Genomic DNA, 15,566 nt, shown 5'->3' on the forward strand with positions numbered 1-15,566 from the left:
TTTAAAATAATTATTTTTTATTGAAGGGTAGTTGATGCACAGTATTACATTACATTAGTTTCAAGTGTACAACACAGTGGTAGAACATTTATATACATAATTCTAGGTTCCAGCTATCACCCTACCAAGCTGTTACAATATCTTGACTATATTCCTTATGCTATACATTACATCCCGGTTACTTACTTATTTATTTATTTATTTATTTATTTTTTTTGTGAGGGCATCTCTCATATTTATTGATCAAATGGTTGTTAACGACAATAAAATTCTGTATAGGGGAGTCAATGCTCAATGTACAATCATTAATCCACCCCAAGCCTAATTTTCATCAGTCTCCAATCTTCTGAGGCATAACAAACAAGTTCTTACATGTAGAACAAATTCTTACATAATGAATAAGTTACATAGTGAACAGTACAAGGGCAGTCATCACAGAAACTTTCGGTTTTGCTCATGCATTATGAACTCTAAACAGTCAGTTCAAATATGAATACTCATTTGGTTTTTATACTTGATTTATATGTGGATACCACATTTCTCTCTTTATTATTATTATTTTTAATAAAATGCTGAAGTGGTAGGTAGATACAAGATAAAGGTAGAAAACATAGTTTAGTGTTGTAAGAGAGCAAATGTAGATGATCAGGTGTGTGCCTGTAGACTATGTTTTAATCCAAGCTAGACAAGGGCAATAAAACATCCACGTATGCAGAAGATTTCTCTCAGAACAGGGGGGGTGAGGTTCTAAGCCTCACCTCTGTTGATCCCCAATTTCTCACCTGATGGCCCCCCTGTGACTGTGCCTGTCTTAGGTTGTTCCTCCCTTGAGGAATCTTACCCGTCTCTGGCTAACCAGTCATCTTCCGGGGCCATACAGGGAAATGTGAAGTTGGTAAGTGAGAGAGAAGCCTTATTGTTTGAAAAGGTTAGCTTTTTACTTTTTTGCATATTTATGCCCTGTGGCTTCTATGCCCAGCATTTGTCTTGAGGTATCTTTACCACTTGGAGGAGTTATGATACTCGGTAAATTTGATATGAGGCACGAATTCTATTTAAGGGTTGTAATTAGGAAGGAAGAAGAAAAGCTATAGAAGTAGCAGACAGAAGAAAACATGGGAAGATTGATTATTTCTTTGACATATCTTCTTGTAGAGTACAGAACGCATAGTTTTTAAAAATATGTATTTATAATATGCTTAGAATAACTGTTTGGTAAAAAGCATATAGTTCATTTATGGTGGAGATTTAGTGAATCTAAATTAGCCTTTTTATCAACACTATGAATTTTCATGCTAAAAGAATCATTCCAGACAGAAATATGACTTAGATGGGCCAGAGCTGACAATTGCCCCCTTATTTGTTTCCAAGAGTACATAGACTAGGCATTCCTCTGACAAAAAGGTGGCTAAGTCAGAGCTGTTTCTGGTATGATGCATTACATTTTACATATATATATATCCTGCCTTATTCTCTGACTTTTAAGTTACTGGAATTGGAGTGGGTGTGTGTATAACATATTATTCAATTTTCACAAGGCCTGAATATTAAATTCAAAAGTGTAGATCTAGATACAAATCAGCCTGGCTAGGCAGCATCCTATAAGGAGGCTCATTACCTGACCTTTTCACTCTGTGTATCAGGATCTTGATCTGAAAATTCCAGTAAATCATAGTTGTATATCTGCCAAGAATTGCATTTCTCAACTGGGGTGTGTGAATATAAGACTCATCTGTAGAGATTTTGTTACAAAGTTTTCATGCAAAAGACCCATCATTAATCTGAATTAGAGTCTCCAGGGACAGGGATCAGGCATGTATAATTTGTAAAGAAGGTATGATTTTGACATATTCTCTAGTTTAACATCAATGATCTGTAGTAATACTTGAAGTAGAGCAGTTACTTAGGAATTTGAAGAAGATACAGATTAAATATGATATTAGGTAGAATGTGTGCAATAAACTACAGGTGTTACACAATATGAAGTGGAAATATGATACTAAGTACTAGTTCCTTCTCATGAAATTAGTGGTTATAATAACACATAGTAATATATTTTGTTCTGAAATATATTTATTTATCAGTGTCTTGACTATGCTAATAATTTCCTGCATGTCCTATGTTTTTACACAAGGACATTGTGTTTTTTTTGGTACAGGTGTTTCATTTTGCATGTGCATTTGCTGACAACTCATGTTAAGATAGTCTTTGTCAGTCATATTTTTCAGAAAGCCTGATTTTTCTTCAACACACTAACATTTCTGCTTCATGATTTAGGAATGTCTATATTATTGGTATACTTTGTATCCTTTCTCTCTAATTTGAGTGTAGTATTTTGACTAGTTAACTCTTTGTTCTAATACCCATGTTTTCAGCTAAAAATTCCCATTGTAGTACTGGGCATTTTGGTGGGGCAGAAAATTTACTTCCAAATTAAAAACTATACTGAGAATGGATTCTTGTTGATAAAAGTATGAAATATCATAATGATGGAGGTATTTTAGTGTTCACTCTTTGCTAGGGTCTCTGATGAGCTAATTCATTTCATCCTCACAACAGCACTATGAAGAAACTTCTATTGTTATTGCTACTTTAAATATGAGGTGATGGAAGTATATATAAAGACTCCTCACCCACCTCTAATTTTAGCTCCAGAGGTGGTAGGCAATCCCTTGGGAGCTCAGAATCAGTCTAACGCAGCTGTTTCACCTCAAGTCTTTTCCATGTGTCTTCCTGCTTTCTTTCCGGGGCCTTTTCTGAAGTTATAGCTGCTAGCTTGGCATATAAGCCAATGCATTTTGGAAACACAGGGAACTAACGTCTCCATGTGCAACCCCAGTTAGTTGATAAGTGCCTTAGCCACAATGCCATTCAGATGGACAATTCTCAGAGGCTTTAATGGAATCAAATCCTTACTGATTATAGTAACTTCTTATTCCTCATTCCAGCTTCCTGAAACCACTTCCTGATAAGCTAACTGTATCCAAGTCCTTGCCTCAAGTTCTTTTGTGACAAAACAATTGTGTTGGAGACAAATAATTGTAGACCACTAAAGGATTTAGTGTCTGACAGCTAAATTCACAGGCAAGATCAGTATTTCAAATTATTCATTTAGTGCCCCAAATAGAAGTTTACATCTTTGAGAAATATAGAATATTGAGGTCAGAATAGGTGAAATGTAAGCTTCATATCTGAAGTTGGAGAAAACAAATAGTGAGAGAGGATGTGTGAATAAGTCCTGAAGATTCAACAGCAAGTGTGTTCTTAGGCACAGCAGCTTTAGTAGAGTGTACGTAAAGGAAGTGGAGGATCTGGAACTATCCATGCTGTCTTGGAAAGTCTTCATGTATCCCAGGGGTATACAAAACCCAGTTAGAGACCTAATTTTTTAGAATATTGTTCACACATAATACCACCCAAACCAAACCAAACAAAAATAACCACAGGGTATTTGGGGGTATAAATGGAGGAAACATATCCTGCTATCTATCTCAAAATTGAGAAGGAGATCTGTTGTAGAGGGGCTTTGCCAAATGTAATAGATGGTGACTTTCATGGGGGTCTGAGATTTCTTTTAAATCTGATATAAAACATGAAAACAGAATTCATCAGCATTCATATTCAATTAAAATTTATTGCATGTTTTCTGTGTGCTAGGGGTTTTTACAGCATTTATACTCATGATCTCATAAAAACCTCATGCTAGTTGTTCTCTGGAGTAAGAAATACCATTCAAATTTTAGTTGAAATTAAATAACATGCCAAATTTGTATAATTGATTAATGGAAGAATTGAGTTCCTATCCAGATCTTCTGATTTAAAGTCCCATATTCTTTCAAAGATAACACAATAAGATTGAAAAAGAGATCTTGGTAGAAGTTGAACAGAAATACAAGGTTTTCTCCCTCCTCACCACAAAATACACATGTCCAGTATTGTGTTGATTGAAGTTTCCTTAACAGTAGTCCCTACCCCACACAATCCCAGGCAAAATTAAGTGTTTCTTTCTGTGTTTCTGTGACAACTAGTACATACATTAATTCAAACATTTATTGTATTTTGTGGTAATTATTTTCTTACCTGCTATCTCTCTTGATTGTTGTTTGAGGGAAGAGATTGTGTCTGACTTATCTGCATGTTTATCTTCATAATCCAGGGCCAAGCACAGTGTCTAACATGGACGAGGCACCCAGTGATTATTGAGTGAATGACTATACAAATCAGTGAAAATAAAAGGTGGTTATTTTGCCCATATTACACTAAACTAGATTATTCCACATTCCTCAAGGACATACTGCCAAAGACTTTTAAAGACATTTTAAACTTTCCAGAACTTTCCAGAGAGCATTTATCATTTCCTTATTCCTGAGACTGTAAATCAAAGGGTTGAAGAGTGGTGTCACCATTGCATAGAACAGAGTCATGATCTTTGGCATCAAGGTAGAATGGCTGGATCCAGGGCTCACATGCATCACCATAATGGTCCCATAGAACAGCAGCACCACAGACAGATGAGACCCACAGGTTGAAAAGGCCTTGTGCCGACTGGACGCTGAGGGCAACTGAATCACAGCAAGTAGAACCAAGACATAGGAGATGAGGATGAAAAGAAAGCTAAGGAGGATGACAAGGGAGCTTAAGGTGTAGCTGGCAAGCATAGTCATAGGGGCAGGAACACACGAAAGGGCCAGCAGTGGGCCTGAGTCACATACAAAGTGGTCAATTGCATTAGAGCCACAGAAAGGCAGTTGGGAGATGAGAATAACAGGCACCAGATACCACAGGAAACCACACACCCAACAGGAAATCACTAGGTTGAAGCAACGGTGTCCCATCATAATTGTGGCATAATGCAGAGGATGACAGATGGCAAAGTAGCGATCAAAAGCCATTGCTGAGAGAAAGAAGCACTCAGTGGAGCCCATGGAAAAGAAAAAATATAATTGAAGGAAGCAGCCTGTGAAAGAGATGGACTTAGTCTCTGAGAGGAAGTTGACCAGTGTGTTTGGAACAATGGAGTTGACATACCACATCTCCAGGAATGCAAAATTTCCCAGCAAGATGTACATGGGGGTGCAGAGATGCTGGTTCCAACACACAGCACAGATGATGGCTCCATTTCCCAAGAGAGTCAGGAGGTAGATGATGGAGAATAACATAAACAGGACGACCTGAATCTCCCTGCTGCAGGGGAGACCCAGAAGGATGAATTCACTCACAGACTCAGAATGGGGTTCTGATCCAGTGATGTTCATTTAGTCTGTAAGCTGTGCTGCAATGAAGCATTATTACCATGAAACTAAATCCTAACAATTGAGCATAACACTCAAGGTCCTGCTTGATCTGATATTTATTTACTCATATAACTTAATCTCTTTCCTTGTGCCCCTGTACTCCAGTAAGGAAGGATAGTTGTACTTCCACTAAATGATATGCTGCTCTTCCTACCTATGATGTCTGTTGCTTCTTTTTTCTTTCCTTTTCTCTTTATCCATTTGCCCATCTTTCTGTGCCCCTTCCTTTCTCTTTCTCCTTTTTACTTACATATTTACTTTTTTTGGCCTGGGTAACCTGTACTTGTAGTTCACACTGTTCATGAATTGCCTCTTTCATGAAGTTTTGCTAGACTCCTTATCATGTACTAATTCTTTGTTTGCCATAGCATCAAATGCATGTGTGTGTAAGCTTATACTATGCCCTATTGTAATTGGTCACTTTTCTATCTCTTTGCCAGTCTGTGAACTTTATGAAGGCAGAAGTTGTATTTTTCATTTCTCCATTACCAATGCCTAGCACATTATAGTCCACTTCATAGACGTACCAACATGCTCGCTGAATCAACTTTAAACAAGTGAATCATTGTTTTTTAAGCTAAAAGGAATAAAAAGTAACATTCTGAAAGCTACAGTATTTTTATACATTAAGGTATACATTATACTTTGTATCATGGGTATTTTTTTTACATGTCTTTATTTACTGGACTATAAACAGAACAGAGGCCAAGTGTCAATTATCTTTTATTCTTTTTTAGTACCTAATGCATTATTTTTTAGGCAATATGTACTTCATAATTGTTTGTTAAATGAATAAATATTAATTTAGTTAACTTTCTACCTGAAAGCCTTACTTATTTCAAGGAGTTCCTTACTTATACAAGGAAAGAACCATTCCTTTGGACCTTGAAGCCAGGAGGGAGGTTGTAGGAGCAAGGGTAGGCCAAAAAGAGGAGGTGGTAGACCAGTATGGTGTACGATTAGGGTAACCAAATGGATCTATTTGTCAGGGGCTGCCCCAATTTGAACTGAACATCTTGCCATTCAGGAAACCCATCAGGTCCAGGGAAACAGGGGTGGTTGGTCACCCTATATGGGATCCTGAAACTGACTCAGACTACCTCAGAAATGTATATGCACTGGTACCTGTGGATCCTATTGAAGTCCATTCCCTTTTCTCAGTTGTCCATAGAGAAAAAGGAAAGGACCTAGTGTGACTCATGAGAGCATGGGGAGGACACACTGAAGTGCCGAGAAGACACTTGGGAGTCATGACAAGGGGCAGCAGAAAGTGCTTTCCCAGGACTGCTTGACGTTCTGAGCAGTCTGAGTACTATAGTTGTCAGCTGAGACCACACACCAGATGCATAAGCTGTGTGGAAATACACAGTCAAGGTCTTAGGGTGAGGAGATGTAGCCCTGATAATTCTTCAGATTAAATCACTCAGTAATACAACACTTCTGGACCCAGAATGTTTCCCTTGAGCAACTCTACTTTTCTATGCTCTGGTGGTCCCACTCAGGCAATTGCTACTTTAATTCAAATTTCTCTAAAAATATTATAGAAGGAAATTCTCCATGAAACCCTTGGACAAAGGGAAATACAACTGGAGGAAGCAGCCAGTGAGACAGATTAACTTAATATTTAAGAAGAAATAGGGGTTGTACTCTGATCTAGATTGAGTTGGTGATTTTCCAAAACATTTAATGATATGGTTTCTGATCAGTCTAATGAAGAAAATGAATAGCAATTTAGGGAAAAGAAGGACCTAAAATAGTTTAATTTGGTTTCTTCACATGAGGTAAGGAAATACTTCACTTTTCCCAAGGAGCATTCTGGTATTATTATAGAGTACACTTATGCCCAAAACACCCTTCAGAAGAATTCTTATTTACACTGGGCTGTTACTTTGATATGGCCAGGTTTTGTACCTGGGTCTGCTTCTCTCAGCTTGCAGTGATGTCATGAAATCTGTTTTACCAGATAGAAGCATTACTCTGATTTCTCTATCTGTGGCTAGTCATGAGTTAAACAATTATAAGTAGATGTAAGTAAAAACCAAACATGAAGACCTAACGTTCTTTAACTTTTGAAATGCATTTATGAAGCATCCCAGAAGTAGTTTGTTTTTCCTAATTCCAAAACCTGGAAGTAGGTGGTAATTGCTTACTGTGGCTTTTGTCTTCAGTTCTGTGTCTCTTTGGAACCCTGTAAGGATGTGCAGATACAACTTCTAAAATAGAACCAGGGAAACAATATTTTCAATCCTGTTTAACATTATCATCTATAGATTATTAGTCATAACTGAACTCTTCTTGTTTTTAGAAAAGAGCATACTCTATGTAGAAGTTGTGGAAAAGCTAGAAAATTAATGTTTTAGAAGACAGATTCATCTGTACTTACCTCAGTTAATGACAAACACCACAACTTTGCCAAGGAATTGAAGATTTTTTGGATTTTGTCCTTCAGATCTTTCATCAAGAATACCAAGAACAACAAAAAATTAAGGTTATTTCTCTAGAGAAAAAGGGGCAGGTACATGATGTGATTTTTACATACCTGCCAACTATGCCTGGGAGGACCTGGTTCAGCTGTGTCCTTTCTCAGCCTCAGTCTCAAAAGTGTGGATTCCCATGACCTTCGCTGAAAAACAAACCCCCTTTTGTACAATTAACTGTGTAATGACTGCCAAGAGTCTCGTCTGGGGAGCTGTCTGGAAGATGATGTAGACTTTGGGAGTAGTTTCCAACTTTTAATTTGGAAGAAAGGATTCAAGTATCACCTTTAAAACAATTTTAATCTAGAAATAGAGTTCTAGAGAGGACTTCATTTTCTACTTCTCTACTCAGTAGTCCATTGGGCAGGCTGGTCTCCCAGACCATCATCTCCCTTTACCTTCTGTGGTTAGATGCCTTTGGGAGGGGAAGTAGGAAAAATAAGTAGTGTTGTGAAACATGTGGCGCTATCTCTTGAACTCAAAACTAATTGTGAATTGTCCTTTACACTGTAAAACCAAGGTTCCTCTAGGGAAAGATGACAGTCATATAGTTAGTCCCCAGAAAGGTGTAAAAAATAAAAAAATAGATACTTCTCTGTTGTGAGGAAGAAAAAAGGAGCAACCTATAGAATATGGGACCTTTGTCTCTAGGTCATGAAGTAAACCCATTATAGTATATTTTTGATTTTCTTCAGAATCAATGGTCTAATCTTACTAGCTCTGTACTGTCATAGCATGATGATTTCTCAAGATTCTTGAAAATATTCTCAATATCTCCCAAGCTTTTTTGTGTGTATGTATAAAAAATGAGTTATATTCTTTGATAAGTGTAAGGAGCCAAAATAATCATAATCCAAAAGTATTTTCCCTAACATGTTTTCTACATTTTATTTAAGATCTTACCATCTAAATACCTTTATAGAGAATTTTTGAAGTCAGATATAGTATATATATCAGAATAATATAATTAGTGCATTAATGCCTTACTTCTATGGATGGGGAGAGGTTGAGCAAAAAAATACTTGAAGTATTGGCCATTATAGTGCAATGTGGGTATTCTGAGGATCAAGAATCAGTTTGGGGTAGCAGAACCACAATACGTACATGGTGATTGGCAATGGAAGCTGTGGGTAAAATGGCACTATTTCTAGAATCTCTCGCCTAAACTTAGTCCATCTCCATATCAATAGGTGATTACAAGCATGGGGGGAGCAAGGGCATATCTGGACTGGAGTGGTTTGGTGGAACCCCTTTTTTTGCAGCTGGGACACGAGAGTCATGGATGTGCAGAAGTGGATGACTGCCTATAAGCAATAAATGGGTTTCTCTCACTTTATTTCTCTCTTTGACTGATTTCAGCTTCAAAGATTCTTTGCCCCAGGCTGGCAACATATTTTCCCCCCAGAGTTACACCTGGTGGTAGTCAGCAAGACCTCTGAACCCCAAATCTGACTTCATGGATGTGACACTTGGGTGGGCTGCCCCTAGAGCTGGTGGGGAGATAACCTGGATAAAACTCCCCTGTGGGTGGTGGGGATGTCCCAGTGGCTGCTTCAGTGGGGGGTGATGACTCACCCTTCCTTCCAGCAGCAGTGGATGGTGCAGCTTCACTTGGGATCCCCCCCATCTGTGGGGTTTCCACTTGGGGAGTCCCTAGTGGGAAAACTGGTCTAGGGTAAGGCACCTCCTAGAAGGGTGGAGACACCGGAAGCTGTGGAATTAGCCCTCCATGAGATAGAAGGCTGCCTAGAGGCCATGAGTGGCTGTGTAGCAGCCGGGGTTGTGGGATGTCTGTTTCTTGAGATAGTAGAAAGGGTTACTGAAGAGACACACTTTGGCATTGCTTGGAGGAGCTGGCAATAACTTATGGGATGCCTTTAAGAAAGAGAGACAGTTATTGAGAAGACACGTTGCACTCCTGGAAGATACATTGGTAGTGAGGAAGGAGGGAGTAGGAAGATTTGCATTGCAGGAGGCCATGTGGGAGGGGGAGCCAGGAGCTGTGCCTTCATCCTGGGAGATGGTAGAGAAGACTGGCACTGCAGTTTGACCGAGACGGAGGGTCAAGTCCCCCACCTTGAGGGACATGGTGGGGGCTGAAGGCTACGTGTAGAATTAGCAACTCATTTGTCCCCCGTGAATGTACAATGTGTCCTGGTAGTGGTGGACACAGGAGCTGAATGTTCTCAATTTATGGCAACCCTGAGCATATTTCTGGAACCCCTGCTGTGATAGATGGCTATGGGGGTAAGGCAATTAGAGTGAAGAAAGCCCAAGTCCCATTGGGGATAGGGCATTTACCCCCAAAGGAGTATACTGTGTATATTTCTCCTATCCCTGAATATATTTTGGGGGTGGATATCCTGCAGGGCCTGTGGTTACAGACCATTGCAGGTGAGTTCAGACTGAGGACACGTGGTAAATGCAGTTCTTAGGGGTCATGCTAAGCACCCATCTGTACCTCTGCCTGTACTTCAGTGATTGACAAATACTAAGCAGTATAAATTTCCTGGGGTCACAATGACATTGTAGAATCTCTAGAGAATTTGGAGAAGGTGGGCATCATAAAGCCCACTCATAGTCCTTTTAATTCCCCAGTGTGGCCAGTGAAAAAGCCAGGTGGCTCCTGGCATATGACCATGGAATACAGGTAATTGAATAAAGTCATACCCCCTTTGCATGCTGCTGTTCCCTCTATAGCAGTCCTATGGACACCCTCAGTTATGAACTAGGGATGTATCATTATGTTGTGAACCTTGCTAATGCTTCTCTATTGACAGCACAGGAAAGTCAGGAACAGTTTGCCTTCACGTGGGAAGGCTGGCAGTGGACATTCACTGTCCTTCCACAGGGACACCTCTACAGTCCCACCTTTTGTCATGGACTTGTAGTGCAGGACTTGACCACATAGAAGAAACTGAAAATGGTGCATCTGTATCACTACACTGATGATATTATGCTCATCTGATTCTCTTTCCAATTTAAAAGGGGCAGTTCCTAGACTGCTGCAACATCTACAGGAGAAAAGATGGGCTGTGAACAGCACCAAGGTTCAGGGATCTGGTTTGTCAGTAAAGTTCTTGGGGGTTGTCTGGTCAGGTAAAACTAAAGTTATCCTGGAAACAGTTATAGACAAGGTCCAGGCTTTCCCTACCCCTACCACTGTGGAAGTATTACAAGTGTTTGGGTGTTTTGGGCAGCTGGAGAGTGTTTATCCTGCACTTGGCATAAATTCTGAAGCTCTTATACTGTTTGGTACAAAAGAGTGTTAGTGAGACTGGGATGAAATGTGCATTTGCTTTTAATGCTGATAAGCGAGCAGTCAAGATCATACAGGACTTGAGTGTAATGGACTCATCAAGGCCCTGTGAGTTGGATGTTCATGTAACTGAAGATGGTTATGGATGGAGCCCTTTGCAGTGGCTTGAATGGACCCACCAATTAATTGGATTCTGGTCACAACTGTGGAAAGGAGCAGAAGTCTGGTACACCTTGATAGAGAAGCAACTGGCTTTTGTGTACCACGCCTTGCTGGCTACAGAGCCCATCACTGGAACAGCTCCAACCAAGGTAATAACCACCTATCCCATCGTGGGGTGGGTGCAAGATTGGACCCAAAGGCCACAGAGTTGCATGGCACAGATGCCAACACTGGCCAAATGGGGTGCATACTTAGAGCAGCATAGCACCCTCTGCAATAGCCCCTTAAGTGGAGAACTCCAACACTTATTGGGGCCAGTGACATATACCAGTGGAAAGCAGGAAGAACTTGTTTTTGAGTCATTGGTAGCTAAGAGTCCTTATCAGGAGGTAAAAGCCCCTATATCTGAAGGTGCTTGGTATACAGATGGCTCCAGTTGTGGGCAGTCCCTGATGTGGAGGGCTGTGACTTTCCATCCTGAGACTGAGACAATATGGATGGAGGATGGAGAGGGGAAGAGCAGCCAATGGGCTGAGTTGCACGCAGTATGTCTCATGATCACCCGGGAGCCCTCCCCTATAGTTGTCTGCACTGACAGTTGGGCCGTCTATCGGGGCTTGACCCTGTGGCTACCGACATGGTATCATGCCAACTGGATTGTTGGTCATCAGCCCCTTTGGGGCAAGAGTTGTGGAAAGACCTATGGGTCTCTGGTCAGACTAAGACAGTTACCATATATTGTGTGACTGGTCATTTGCCTTTGGCATCCCCAGGGAATGATGAAGCAGACATAATGGCCCAGGTGCGTTGGCTAGGAGGAAAGCCTGCCTCTGATGTAGCCCAATGATTGCATCAGTGTTTGTTGTATGCAGGTCAAAGACAGTGTGGGCTGTAGCTCATCTGTGGGGCTTGCTGTTGACCGTTGAAGTCAGCAGAACCTGGAAGGAGTGTCTTGTGTGCTCTCAGAGGGACTTATACCAAGTCCTGCAGCAACATGGGACAATAGTAAAGGGGTCAATACCTCATGTCAGGTGGCAGATAGACTATATTGGGCCTCTGCCCATATCAGAAGGATATCGATATGCCATGACTTGTATGGACACAGCTACTGGCCTGTTGGTTGCTTTGCCTGCATGTCGGGCAGATCAGCAAACCACCAAGTGGGGCCTAGAGTGTCTCTTTGCAGCCTATGGCTGGCCACAGGTGATTGAGAGTGATCTAGGCACCCACTTTATTGGACATGTGATACAAGAATGGCTGCAGCAATTAGGAATAAAGTGGAAGTTTCATGTACCATATAACCATACCAGGGCAGGTATGATAAGAGGTACAATGGTTTGTTGAAATCTGGCCTGAAGTCAGACACTAATAGTCTATGGATCTGGTCAGTTCACTTATGGACAGTGCTACAGCGTTTGAATGAGAAGCCCGGAAAAGGAGCCTTGAGCCCTGTGGACATGCTTACACACATTGTTACCTCTCCTAGACAGCTGTATGTGCAAACCAGGCTATGGCCAGCAGAGAAACATCCTGCTGCCAGCCCCAAATGCATTAAACCCTGGAGACTCTGTTGAGTGGATGTGGCCCTGGAGATTCTGTTGGGTGAATATGGCGATGACTGGCCCTTCTGGTACCTTGGGGATGAGGCCTGGAAGCTGGTTTCCTGTGTGTTCCTGGAGTAACAGCAGAGTGGCCCCCACAGATCATGATAATATACCCAAAACATCTGGGAAGTAAAAGCATTTTACAAGGGAAGTTATGTTTTATCTTTATGGCCAGTGTATTTATAGCCCTATATATTGACCAATGTGTAACTCCCACAGGGAAAGAGTGAAGGTCTGGTGTGGAGGAAGAGGAAGAGATCCCATTCCTGCCACTGTCCTATCACAGGACCACTCTCTTGCATGTATCCTACCTGATGGACAAGATTTGCCTATGCTGGCATCATTAAAACAGGTATCTTATCGCCCTTAAGGTAATTTTTTTCTATAGTGCCTGTGGCCCAGACCATCCTCTGGCTGCAGCTGCTGTGTGATGATTGCTCTGAACTCCTTACCCATTCAGCTAGTGGCACCTGTGGAATGCGCAAGCTATGGATTTAGCCTCAGTAGGACTTTGAAGCTAGCTGAATCCTCTGGCTTGAGAATTATCATGATTTTATTGTGGTTGTTATTCTAAGTAATTAGTCTGGTTACAGAGCTCCAGATCTGTTGCACAGAGCCCACTGTGGAAGATGGGGAGTGAGTAGATTGTGAGGTGAGATTTTTGGAGGGATGGGCTGTGGGTAAAACTGCAGTATTTCTAGAATCTCTCGCCTGGCCTTAGTGCATCTCCTTATCAATAGGTTGAGTGGAGTAGTCCATTTCCATATTAATAGGTGATTACAAGGGGGAGTGAAGGCATATCTGGACTGGAGAGGTCAGGTGGTGACCATTTTTTGCAGCTGGGTCGCAGACACAGGAGAGCAGAAGTGGACAGCTGCTTGTGAGCAATAAATGGGTTTCTCCCACTTTATTTCTTTGACTGATTTTGTCTTCAAAGGCAATTTGCCCTGGGCTGGGAACATGTTTCACCCCAGTGAAGAAATAATAATTCTTATGTTAGTCTTCTCAGGCTGCTGTCACAAAAATATCATAGATTGGGTGGCATATATAAATGAAAAACATTTTTTTCTCACAGTTCTTGAGGCTGGATGTCCAAGATCAAAGTGCCAACAGATTTAGTGTCTAGCAAGTACCCGTATCTTGGTTCATAAACAATCCTCATGTGGAGGAAGGGGTGAGGGAGCTTTTGGGATCTGTTTTAATGCTGGTATTAATCCAGTTCATCAGAGCTCTACTCTTGTGACCTAATCACCTCCCAAAGCCTTCACTTTGAAATACCATCACATTGCAGGGTAGGTTTCAGTATTTGAATTTTGAAGGGGTACAAACATTCAATCTATAGCAATTACTTTGGTTGAAAGTTGTAATTAATATGGGTTGCTGAGATTCTATTAAAAGCATAGGTGGCAAGGAAATACAAATGTATATACAAGATAACGAACGTGTTTTTGTTTTATGTTTTAATTTAAGCATAAACATTAGAGCAATGCATGCAATGAAGAGTAATTGGTTTTAAAATATAAATGTCATTTCCAGGATGTGAATTAAGATGATAAAAGGTAAAACTGGAGGTGAAACAGAAAGTTATAGAAGTCTGAAGGAGAGGAAACTTTATTTGACTTAATGTACCTGCAAAATTTTTTTCTAATGACGAATTTTATCTTGGGTTAATTTTGTAGCTGTTTCTTAAAAAAAGTAATGTTTTAATGTCAATTATTCTACTAGGAAATGTTTATTAGTGCAAAGATTAGTTGATTGGTGAATCGTTGTCTGGAATAAGAAGATGATGGATGACTTATTAATTCTTAGTGAGAAGCCATAGATTTGGGTTTTCCCGAGAGCAATGATTTCAGTGACGGGACGTGTTTCTGTGAGGGACCCTGGACGCTATGCTGACAGAGTTGTGACAGGAGATTCTAACTCCTATAGGGCCTGAATCTTCTAAGCCAAAGTGGATCCTACATCTTCCTGTGTTTATCTCATCTTTTCTCCCCAGCCACCACTTTGCAGGGGAAAGGAAAGTCTTACAGCTGGACAGACATGAGAACATCTTCTCTAAAGAGAAATGTCTGACACTATCCTGCTGGCATGCTGAACTTCCTGCCCTTATCCAAAAGTGAAATCCAAGAATAAATATGACCTTTTAGTCATGTTAAAATATTGTTTAACAAGCCCACTTAAGGGTAATCTAATTCTAGGGGGATATAATTTTGTTTAACTTAGTATTTACTATTTATGGGAACTCAGATGTACAATTACATAGTTTGATGTAATAGAAAACTCCTAAATTGTGGTAATTTTCTTTTTAGCATGGTAGAAATGAAAACCCCACAGGTTAATGTTGTAGTGTCCTGTAGGACATTAAGCGGTTTACAAATAACTTAAAATTTTATTTTAGTGTTCTTTTTCAGACTCTGATTATAAAAAGTCACATTTTATATTCTCTTTTGAACTGGCTCCATCATCCTGCTGTCCATCTAATTAAAGAGATAAATACTTTTTTTTATACTTGATTTATATGTGGACACCACATTTCTCTCTTTATTATTATTATTTTTAATAAAATGCTGAAGTGGTAGGTAGATACAAGATAAAGGTAGAAAACATAGTTTAGTGTTGTAAGAGAGCAAATGTAGATGATCAGGTGTGTGCCTGTAGACTATGTGTTAATCCAAGCTAGACAAGGGCAATAAAACATCAACAGATGCAGAAGATTTCTCTCAAAACAGGGGGGGTGAGGTTCTAAGCCTCACCTCTGTTGATCCCCAAT

At 40.3% G+C, this 15,566-nt stretch overlaps 1 protein-coding gene across 1 annotated transcript; it reads right to left on the reverse strand.

Annotated features, from left to right (window-relative positions):
* Positions 1-4,307: 4,307 nt before the first annotated feature.
* On the reverse strand, positions 4,308-5,709 carry LOC118909848 (olfactory receptor 11H12-like). Its single transcript, XM_036880609.2, has one exon. It carries the CDS (start codon positions 5,253-5,255, stop codon positions 4,308-4,310), a length of 948 nt encoding a protein of 315 aa, XP_036736504.2. The 5' UTR covers positions 5,256-5,709.
* Positions 5,710-15,566: the final 9,857 nt, after the last annotated feature.

The sequence above is a fragment of the Manis pentadactyla genome, chromosome 11 (genome assembly GCF_030020395.1).
Source record: "Manis pentadactyla isolate mManPen7 chromosome 11, mManPen7.hap1, whole genome shotgun sequence".
Classification (NCBI taxonomy): domain Eukaryota; kingdom Metazoa; phylum Chordata; class Mammalia; order Pholidota; family Manidae; genus Manis; species Manis pentadactyla.